The sequence below is a fragment of the Labrus mixtus genome, chromosome 3 (assembly GCF_963584025.1).
Source record: "Labrus mixtus chromosome 3, fLabMix1.1, whole genome shotgun sequence".
In the NCBI taxonomy this organism is placed as follows: Eukaryota; Metazoa; Chordata; class Actinopteri; order Labriformes; family Labridae; genus Labrus; species Labrus mixtus.
This window is the reverse complement of record NC_083614.1, coordinates 25,782,219-25,793,367: the sequence shown is the minus strand read 5'-3', so window position 1 is coordinate 25,793,367 and position 11,149 is coordinate 25,782,219. Positions and strand designations below refer to the sequence as shown.

Below are 11,149 nucleotides of genomic sequence, written 5' to 3'. Positions count from 1 at the left end.
TCATTCACAAAATAAGTTCAAAGCTGAAACCTTTATCCGCTCTCTGTTTACAGTAACAAGTGAGTCGGGGGGAGTTTTTTATTTTTTATTTTGCTCTTTTTATACACCAGAACTCTGTTCCATTCAGGAGAAAAGATGACAAGACCTGCAAAACTGCAACTGTGTGTGTGTGGGTTATTAAAAGGATGGAGAAATGTAGACACGTCAGAGAAATTGTGATTGAGCTCACCTTTTTTGATCAGAAGACCCGCGCTCAACTTATTCTGACGGTTATCCATCCAAGCATTTTGAATGTTCATTTGCATACTGCTACTTTAACATGCGGAAATCAATCATGTAACTTCTGCTTCAACCGTGGAGTGAAACACTGTAGCCAACATGCGATTAAATGTTTTCTTCATCAGTTTTAGTTAATGGTAAATGGACTTGAGCTTGTTTAGTTCTTCTCTAGTCCTCTGGTTACTCAAAACACCTTTACACCTCAGGTCACACCTACACATTCACACACTGATGGTAGAGGCTGCTATGTAAAGTGTCAATATTAACTAGTCCAATTCATACACATTCACACTCAGCGTGACCAACTTGGGGTTAAGTTTCTTGCCCAAGGACACATCGGACATGTAGCTGTAGGAGCTGGGGATTGAACCCCTGACCTTCCGGTTGAGAGACGACCGACTCTTCCAACTGAGACAAAGCCCTAAAGTTGGTGAAGCAAAAAATTATCTGTTGTGGAAACACGGCACAGTGTGAGCTCCACATACACACACAGTCAGACACACACGCACGCACAGCACTCTTCTCCCCCGCTGGCTCCACTGATATCGTCCATCTTACCATAATTAAGCTCAAGCCGCAGACAAAATTGTCCGTTGCTCGAGCTGCATTTGGCTCTGTCCTGCTTTGTTGTGTTAGCACTTTGGTTAGCTCGTAGCTTCATATTGCACATAAATTGACACAGAATGACCGTGATCTAAAGACACTTACATGACATCCAAATAATCAGTGAGTATGTTCTTCTTCTCTCTAGTCCTTGACTAAAACAGCTTTTAAACACAAGGGGAGCAGCCGGCCGTCCCGTCTATGTAAACACGACACTGACAACAACACAGCCAGCGGGACTCGAGCTTCTCCCTCATTGTAGACAGTCATGACTCAGAGGATAGACTTGATTTCTGATATATTTATGTGTAACATGTCGCACATTAGCTAGCTGCCTGTGAGGCTGTAATGAGCACATTATTGATAAATGATTAGCTGCACCTCTGATGTGTTTACAGATTCTGTCCCTGCCTGCTAAGAAGGCTTCAGGTTTTGGATTCAGAGTAAAACTGTTTCCCCTAAAGCAGGCAGCCACTATCATGTGATGATATCTTCCCTGCTCTTCTTGTAAATTATGTATTAAGCGAGGGTTTTTTGCCGATTGTTTTCCATGGAAGTGGAAACAGACTGTAATCTGTGAGCAGAACGCAGGAAGGCTTTCTCTTCAGCGCGCTGCGGAAAGCGTGGCCGACCTCTTCCTCTCTGTTTCCCCTCCCCTTGTGATGTCATCACATTGTTTGTTATAATGAAGTGTTTGATTAACCAGCCGCATCCTGCATCTGAACCGCACTTCCTGTTCACACGTACACACGCACACACACATACTGACAGTACCCAAAGAGCTCACACACGCTGAAGAACAGAGGTCGTCAATCTTTACATCGAAGCTTTTTATTGTTTATTTACAAAAGAAGTGCTCCTCTCAAGGCAAAAAACCCAAAAACATTCACCTCCATTTTTTCTCAGATTTGATGTTTGACCCTCACATTTATAAATCTCTTCTGCATCTCAAATATCGGATTCAAAAACTAAGTTCACAAGAGCTTATATAGAAAGCATCTCCCTGAGAGTTTCATTTAAAAATCTTTAGAAGAGGAGTTACATTCAGAAATCTTTCCACTCTTCGACGTGAACAGCAAACATGAAGCTACTGATGTGCCAGAAGACGAGCCGCTAAGCTTAGCATAACAACTGCTAAGATAACAGATAGCATAGCACAGTCCTAAGACGTTCTTAAAATCTGTTTTTATGGTCTAATCTCTGTTAGCGTTTGTGCAGACTCCATGACTTATCGCTGAAGAAGATATACCTTATCAATTAATTTGACACTCTTTTTGTGGAACATGCTACACATGCTAAACATAGGCTGAAATACACACACAAGCACAAACAGGGTCCTGTGGACATGCACTGATGGAGACACATCAGAGCAAGGGGGCTGCCCACAGCGAGCGCTCCTGAGCTGGTTATCTGCCAGTCAATAGACTGAATCATAGCGACGTGGCGCTAATAACAAAATTCACTGTAGCGTTAGACGACTAGCAGCGATAACCATTTGATCGCTGAAGATTTAAGAGTTTCTTAAGAGTTACTTTCTGATGCTGTTGTCATTTAAAGTTCTGCTGATAAACCGTTAAGTTCAACCTGTTACATTTGTTCTGTGTTTATCTCAGTCACTTTGGTGCTTTGCTAACATCTTTGATGAAGCGAATGTACCTGAAAGCAACATTTTAAAAGCCCTTTAAGACCAACGTAAACCAGATATTCAGCATGCAAGTATTACCCGCTTCAGCTACACTAACATACTGACCTGCAGGAAGACGCTGATCGTTACATCACAGAGTCTCTGTTTGGACTAATGCATACATTATTATAAAGGCACAGTGTTGGTGCTAGCCTGACACTTGACAGAAAGTTAGGGTCAGTCGAGTTAGCTGCTGAATCCAGAGCTGTCTTTGAGCACGCTTGTTCTTGCGGAGCAGGATTTTTCTGGCACAACTTCACCAACTACCAAGGTGCATGACGAGTGAAAGGCTTGAAGAGGTCACGTGATGACGACCCTGCTGAAGGCCACAAGCCGAAACGCCTCGGTCTAATTTGTTAATGAAGTTGATCTTCGTACTACAAGTGTTGCTGGAGCTTTTTGACCTCGGCATGCTTTGTTGTTCTCAGATGGAAATCTGGAAAAATCTGAACTCTTCAACACTCTTAAAAATCAACCCGAGCACAAAAAACAGAATAATTTAGTTTTTAATGTTGAACTGTTTCAAAGGTTTGATGAGCAGATTTTGCTACCTTTGCAATAAGTCAGTCCACCTGTTTCCCTTTGCTTCAAATATTTGTGCTAAGCTAGGCTAACGGGCTTCATGTTCACTGGAGAGAGTATTGATTACATGATTTACTTCAGGGCAAGAAAGTGAATATGTCTTTTTAATTAAAGGGCATAACTTTCCCCCGAAGGGACTTAATTCAACAAAAAGTATTTTTACAGTACAATCACCTGAGCTGTCAGTTTTCTTTGGAAAGTCAGAATGTAAAATATCTATAGTGCACAAAAATATCCTGAGTACAATAAAAAAGTCACTTTGGTTTTCATCACAATACAAACATGCCCTGTCAGTAAATGTCCGTAAGTAGATGTATAAGGCCGTCTGAGATCGTCCTCCGTGTGGAGAAACGGTCGCCGTTGCATCTGAAAGTTTTCTACAGTCTCTCACTCCTCCTGAGGTCACTCCTGCAGGCTGCTGCTCTGGTGGTGTTGGATGGCTCTCTGGTAGTCCTCAGAGGGGTTTATGAGGTCTGAGACCCCCGGGTGCTCGAAGCTGCGGTAGTAGTGGCTGCCCATCTGCTGGGCGTAGTACAGGAGCTGCCGGGCGAACAGCGGCTCCACCTGAGGCATCAGACGGGTCAGACAGGTGAGTGGAAGGCTTTACAACAACTGTCAACATATACTCAGGGTGCTGAAACTAGTATTTCACAGCATAAAGGGTTAATTATTTAAGGTTTAAAGTTCAGTTTGAAAAGTAAAATCAAGATTTTAAAGTTAAAGAATATCACTGCGGGAGCACTGATAGCACAGCGGCTAAGACACAGGCCCCAAGTACAGAGGCTACAGTGGCTGTGGGTTTGAATCCGACCTCTAGTGTTGTAGTCAAGACCACATTAACCAAGACCGAGACCAGAGTGCTCCGAGGCAAGACCAAGACATTTAGGGATCAAGACCGAGTAAAGACCAAGACCATAAATATCAATAAAAAAAAATGTGTGTGTCACTCACTAAGACCGTAAAACCGGGAAGGTTGCGTCCGTAACCGAGGGATGAAAATCAGATTATGAATGAATTCAAGTTACTCGTTCTTTCAGAAAGGGGTGTTTTCTTTTTAATCACAGTAATGACTTCCGGTGGTGGTCTTGACTGGTCAGTCTGTGACCGAGACAAGACCGCGTAAAAATGCTTTTAGGCTTTGATTCCAAGACGAGACCGAGACCTTGATCAGACCGATCTCTGCCCCCTATGAAGTTCGCTCCCTTGTAATGAAGGCAGTGTGGCAGAGCAACGCTTTAGCCCGCTGGGAGCAGGTACCTGTTATCATACTTTAAGGACGGTCAAAGGTTTGGAGAATGAAGGCTAGGAGGTGCACTTAAAGAAGCAGTGCGAGCACCGCTATCCTCCTCCCTGCAGGTAAACGTCCACAACTTTATCTCCATTTTCTTCTTTGAGATGCCATCAGTCCACTGTGCTCGTTTACATGCAGGTGGTAGAGCATCATGGCAGTAGCTATTTACCAGAGCAGAAGCCTCAGCTAGCGGCAGGAGGATACTTAGACACAACATTCAACTTGACTTGATACAAATATTAATAATTAGTTTACTTGACTAGTCATTCTTGTGCCCACTAGCGAGGATGATGTCATTAACCATTTAGTCAACTAATCACTCACATCCCCAGTTCTTCGGACTCTACGTCCTTTGAGTGGAAACATGGAGCATGTCTGAATAATGAAGTCCATTCACCCTGTAAGCTCTAACAAAGACACTAAAGGCCAAACAAAAAAAGAAGCTGGTTGACCCTCCTGCCTCGTGGTTTTGTTTCCAGGTGTTAGATCCTCTCTTCACCCAAAGCTGAATTTCCATGTTCAAATCTTCCGACTGAGTGAAATGTGCAAAGTGCTTCATCTCTGCGAGACTCGTTCAGAAACTGAATTTAAACATTATGACTGTGAAAAACTTCTCACACACTTTCAAATCCTGATTTTCACATTTCAGACCTCACGTTAAACTTTCAGGACTCAACTTTCAACCTTTCAAACCTCACTAGGATTTTATTGATTCTGATGCTGAAGCTCTGATCTCAGAACCTCACAGTGAGCCTTATGTTTAGTTGAGTGGATGAACGACAACAATGATAGAAATATGAGTGTGTGATGATATTAGAGGACGCCGTGGTCACCTGGACTGTGAGGGTGCGTCTTTGCCTCTGCGGGTCCAGACACTCGTCTCCGAAGCTCAGCAGGACCTGGAAACGAGGCGGCGGGCGACCGTGGAGTCCATAGCTCTGGATCTCTGAAAAACCACAAAGGACATGAAGAAATTTGAAACATGCATAACTTTGACATTAAAAGCTATCTTGAAACAAATGAATTCATCAGAATTTCACTTGAAGTAACATGACCTTTGTGAGATCGAATGGAAAGTCCTGCCTACACCACGTATGCAAATTCAGTGATCTGTCAGACTTCTTACACAGCTGTGTGTAAGACGCATGTGGGTGGCGAAGATGTGGCTGTGAGGAAGTCATGTGAGTGTTACCTCATCATGATAATAATAATACTGTAAAGAAGCCGCAGTTTGAAGCTGATGTCAACCTTCTGAGGGGTTTTTGTTCACCCCAAAGAGACTTAAAGTAAATGAACTGTGGATGTCTTACAGAAAGTTTAGTCATTCAGGCTTCATTTTGTAACTTCATATCTGGACTTACTGTAAAGGTAAATGGACATGAGCTTGTGTAGGACTTTTCTAGTCTTTCACACCGCAGGTCACACCCACACATTCACACACTGAGGGCCGAGGTTACTGTGTAAAGTCTCAGTAGTATCTAATCCATTCATACACTTTCACACTCCGCCGGCGAAGCAGCAGGAGCAACTTAGGGTTAAGTGTCTTGCCTAAGGACACATCGGACATGAAGCTGCAGGAGCTGGGGGTCAAACCCCCAACCTTCCACTGAGCCACAGCTGCCCCCCTCCTTACCCCCAGTTTGTGTTCTAACATTAGATTAAAATAATAGAGAAGCAGCTAAACCCTTAAGGTTGATTCAAAAACTTTCTGTCTTCCTGAAAATTCTTTCAGGATCCATAAAGAGCAGCACAAAAATAAATCACTTATAACCATCGGAGACCTGAAACTTCTTCTCTTTGCAAATCTAAGAGCTAAAAAATGACACGTCGTCTTGCTCCATTCGTACATTTCCTTTGAAAACATAATGATACTTGTCATATCAGTGCTTGTTTTTAAATATTTGACATATTTTGCCGATTCTAGTGCCGATGTTTTTCATGACTTTTTTCGGCATAGGACTCCCACAATGCTGACATTTTCTCTCAGGTTTGACCATGAAAACAGGTGACAGTGACTTCTTCTGCCCAACAAAAACCTCCTCTCTGACTCAGCAGTTAGGAGAACAAGATGCTAGCATTACATTGATCTGACACATCAGATACTGACGTCGGTTCATGCTACATTGTTAGCTGATGTCCGCTACTCTGGTTGTAGCTTCTATAGTAAATCTGAAGGAGTTGACTTGAAGTCGTCACCTTGGCCTTCAGATGCTCATTCTCACTTCTTAATTCAAGTTTCAAGGCTAAAGAATCGTCAGATCAAAAGGCGATGAAACGATTGGTTAGCTGTAGTTGCTTCCTGCCGTCTCACCTGTGAGGAAGTCCTGTGTGTGCAGGAGTGTACAGGTGACCTCTCTCTCCAGTTTGTTGGGCTTGTCTCCGTACTGGGACAGTCCTGCCTGCCAGTACACTCTGCTCTGACACAGCCGCCGAGCGTTGAGTCCCTCTGGGCCCATCCACAGTAACACGCCCCTCTCCAGGTCGGACGGGGGGCTCGGGGGACACTCGTCTGTCCTCCTCTGGGCGGACAGACTCTCTACGGGCAGGGCTATCACCTCGCGACCACCAGGCTGCATGAAGTGCTTCTCCCCGGGGGAACATGGTGTGATGTGACACCCCTCCGGACTGGAGACGGTCACCTCCCTCACCAGAGAGTCCCGGAAATATACACACACATGCAGGCGGAGGTCTAAAAGGAGGAGAGGATGACATGGGTGCAGGTCAGTGACAGTTTCTTGTCACAATTTTTGAAGGAAATGTTATCCTGGGCGCAGGATAGAACAGTGTAGATCAATTTCACTCGCTGTTCTATACAACGGCTGAGGCTGAAGAGGAAGAGGTGACGGACGTAGAGAGGAGAAACAGAGAGAGCAAGAAGCTGAGTGTGCATCCCTGCAGATTTAGATGTACTGTTAGGCTGTATCGTTTTATCAGTCTCTCATCTTTGTCAGCTTTACTGGGTGAAGAAAGTCATCTGACCCAAGTTGTGTCTCATACAGATTACACCTTAAACCAAAAAGTTGTCTCTACAACGGGCTGTGGACGCTAGCAGAGTCTTATTTGTGCAAAACTCGTTAATATTACTGAACTTTAGTAGGTCGACATTTTGGTCGTCTTTGGTTGCTAACAACCGTCTCCTCTGCTTGTCAACAAATGCACGTCATCTCAGACCAACGGTAATCTTTCTCTTTCTGATTTCAGGATGTGCAGACAAGCAAAGTGAAGTGAAAGTGTTGGTTTACCTGAAAGGGCCTCTGCTGATCTGATGCTGGCGTCCAGAGTGAATGGTGACGGCTGACTGTCAGCGGGGCTGTACGAGTAGATGGACGCTCTGAGCTGGTATCCTGCACGCACAGACCAACAAACAAAGAGCTTAAAAAAACGAACACGTTTACAAACTGTGAAGGGATGCAGACACTAGTGAAGTCGTGTTCAACGCCGTACCATTGTCCACGGCCGGGCCCTGCCACGGCAGGCTGCGGGGCGGACAGGGAAACTGAGTGTAGGGCAGCTCAGAGAGGGAGGGCGGATCCTGACAGTAATCCCTCCAGCCACACTCTGCTGTGGGCATGTACTGAGAAACCTGCAGACACACACACAGTCAGTCCAACGTGCAGACACAGACAGGGGCATAAACTTCTTCTACTGCTCGTCATGAGTTGAAAAAGTGAATTTGAACGGTCAAGTCTTTGGACTGCACATTTGAAGTATTATTAAAGCTCCACAGCAGAATTACAAAAGTATACATTTAAAAAACTATGAGGTATATTTTAATGTTTACAAGTATGTCACAAAATTAAATTAATTCTATTTGATGCATGATGTCATTCAGCATAGTCCCAACACACAGCAGGAATCTGATATGCTTCATTCAGAGTTTGTAGCTTTTTCTAGATTTCAACTTTTTTTTTCCCTCGTCGACCTTTTGCATCAACAGTAAACAGCTTTTAGCTTTTTACATGATTAAAAAAAAACGATTAAATGACAAATATGGATATGCATTAAAAGACCTTATTAGACCAATAAAAAATACTCCATAATCGATACACATGAACCATATGCTCAGAATGAGTACAGTCTCATATGGTTTCAGGGATTCACAGAGAGATCAAATCTACAAAATATAATGAAACATGTAGATATACAATTTTTAAGTGGTAGAAAATGTTTCTAAAATCCTGAAGACAAATGTGCTTTGACATGATTCTCACCCCTTAAACATCCCATCCTTCTCACTTTCCCCACACACACACGGGACAATCCACTCGTCCTTTGTGTTGATTTTCTCCAAGTGTCGCCAACATTTGACAACATCCGCAGCTACAACTCCTAAACCTGTGACCTTCACTTTGCATGAGTATCCAAGGTCATTCATGCATATACAGCTCAGGCATGCTTTCTCATCGACTGTCTCTGTTTCACATTCAGCCCCTCTCTCTCTCTCTCTCTCTCTCTCTCTCTTAAACCCGCCCCTCTCTGAGTATGAAAATCACCTGAGGCTGCAGGGTGGGGTAGGACGGGTGCATCTGGTAGCTCATTGGGCTCAGAGGGCTGTCCTCCTGTCGGGGTCCTGAATGCAACACACACAAGAAGAAAGCTAATTAGACTCATAAGACTCATGCACAGGAAAAGTCCACACCTGTTGTGACCTTCACTGGTGGTTTTTCACTGCACCACTGAGGAGTCACTAACCTTTGATCAGTCAGTAAAGGCATTTACACAGAATTTCCAACTTTCCAACTAAGTTTAATAAAAAAACAAAATCAGTCAAAGAAGTTCACCCACTGACTCAGAGACTAACTCTCCACGCTTCACTGGCGTTTACTACCAAATCATAACTCGTTTAAAATCTCCAAAGTATGACAGGACAGGTGCCTGAGGTTGGACCTACTTTTCTTGGCGCCCTCTGGTATGATGCGGTAAACTTTGTACGGGTCTGAGATGTCCAGCTGGCTCCTCTCCACCAGCTCCTCGAAGTCGTTGCTCTTGTTGAGGGCGCAGCGGAGGCGAGTCTTCCAGGTCGGCGGATCCGGCTTGTCGATGCCCTCCCGAAACTTGCCTTTAAACAGCGCCCAAGCCTGCAGACAAAGCACCGGGGAAATGTAACCATGTAACCCAATGATGAGCCTGACAGCAGCCCACTGTGCAGCATGTATAGCCTCGTAAAGAGCCTAAAACGATTACTCCAACAGGTATTAAAACAATCAGTCGGTTAATTGAGGCAGTCTACACACCCAAAATTCTATTTATTTATTCGCAACAATTTCAGCGTCTCAAATGTGAATATCTTCTATTTTTTTCCATGTCTTTTGAGATTAAATTCTGCCTATCTTTAGACTTCTCGTAAGGACTCTATAACCCATCTTCAATCAATAAATGGTGCGGGAATTGACAAACAAAGTCGGCGACTAATCGATAATAAATTAAGTAGATGCAGCCGTAAAAAATAGTTTACTTACAAAATAAAGCCTTTTTGAAACTACATAGGCCTATATTTCAATATTTACAGCAGAATATATGCATTATCTTACAAGAGAAACTTTGCACGTGTTTGAAATGAGGAAAGTTTCTCATCTCTTAGTAGTGCGCCGAATCTTAAATAGATTATAGTCTAGTAGGCCTATAAATTATCTCCCTTTAATTTACATGAATAAAGGGCTATGATAAGTGTCCTCAGTTTGTAGGCTAATTATTAACTTAAAATAGTTTAAGTCATGAGTTGTAATGATGGATGGGCTCGGGAGGAGGCTGCGGGTGTTTCACCTTAAAAAGCGCGGCATCCTCATCTCGGTTGTAGTCCTGTTTCCCGGCGTGTTTCCATGGTATCCTGAAGATGCTCTTCTCGTCGTTCTCCCACACCAGCCCGGGATATTTCCCGCAGTCCACCTGCTCGATCAGCCACTGGCGCAGCTTTCCGTTGCCGCTGCTCCCGGAGCCCGTGTACTCCATCTCTGCGTTCATCTCTGCGCACTTTTGCCACACGTCCGCTTGTCAGGAGTCTGAGGTGTTTCAAAGTGCTCCTGTGTTGTTGTTGTTTGTTGTTGTTGTTGTTGTTGTTGTTGTTGTGAAAGTCCTGCAGAAACTTTTCACGTTTAGAAAAACTCTCTCTCTCTCTCTCTCAAAAAAACCCACGCAGACTAACTTCTGCGCCCTGGAAGCGCGTGGAGCTGCTCTCTTACCTGAAACTCGGCTCACTTTTGAAACACACTCATTCAGAAAGCCCTCATCTTTACGGCGGGAGCGCTTAAATCCTCCACCAAATGGAACGCAGCAAGGGGGGCGGGGACAGAGAGCCGGGGATGCTGAGGAGGAGGAGGACGCACCTGCTCTCTCTCTCTCTCTCTCTCTCTCTCTCTCTCTCTCTCTCTCTCTCTCTCTCTCTCTCTCTCTCTCTCGCTCTCTCCTGCGAAGCTTATCAGCGCGCGCAGCAGCAGATCTCCAGTAAGACACCGACCAGGGGGGGAAACCCTGCCGGCGTCAGTCAGAAGTGTCACACACCCGCACACGTGGAAAGTCATCAGACGGAGACGAAAACAATTCTTTGAAATGATGAACTTTCACGTAAAGTAACTCCAGAGTGGTCCTGCTGAAGAAGTGATGCGTGATGTCTCCCTGCACATAGGAAGATTATGATCAATAACACCGAATTTTACCAGATAAGATTATTATAAACCGAGTGCCTATTATTGAGAAACTGTCTATCGCGCAAT

At 44.2% G+C, this 11,149-nt stretch overlaps 1 protein-coding gene across 2 annotated transcripts; it reads right to left on the bottom strand.

Moving 5' to 3' along the window:
* Positions 1-1,697: 1,697 nt before the first annotated feature.
* On the bottom strand, positions 1,698-10,692 carry irf4l (interferon regulatory factor 4 like). 2 transcript variants are annotated; one of them, XR_009671266.1, is made up of 9 exons: positions 10,203-10,692; positions 9,331-9,517; positions 8,933-9,009; positions 7,884-8,022; positions 7,682-7,783; positions 6,751-7,128; positions 5,273-5,385; positions 3,058-3,712; positions 1,698-2,786 (listed from the first exon to the last, which is right to left on the bottom strand). XR_009671266.1 is itself a non-coding variant. In XM_061034264.1 (8 exons), exons 1-8 carry the CDS (start codon positions 10,398-10,400, stop codon positions 3,551-3,553), a joined length of 1,356 nt encoding a protein of 451 aa, XP_060890247.1. In that variant the 5' UTR covers positions 10,401-10,692; the 3' UTR covers positions 1,698-3,550. The 2 variants fall into 2 exon arrangements, 1 of the variants encoding a protein (XP_060890247.1); XM_061034264.1 differs by having other exon boundaries at positions 1,698-3,712.
* Positions 10,693-11,149: the final 457 nt, after the last annotated feature.

Coding starts and splice junctions, on each gene's coding strand:
- irf4l (XM_061034264.1), bottom strand. CDS start 10,400: ATGAACGCAGAGATGGAGTACACGGGCTCCGGGAGCAGCGGCAACGGA. Junction 7,129..7,681: donor ATCAGCAGAGGCCCTTTCAG/GTAAACCAACAC, acceptor TCCTCCTTTTAG/ACCTCCGCCTGCATGTGTGT. Junction 5,386..6,750: donor CACACAGGACTTCCTCACAG/GTGAGACGGCAG, acceptor GTGGTTTTTCAG/AGATCCAGAGCTATGGACTC.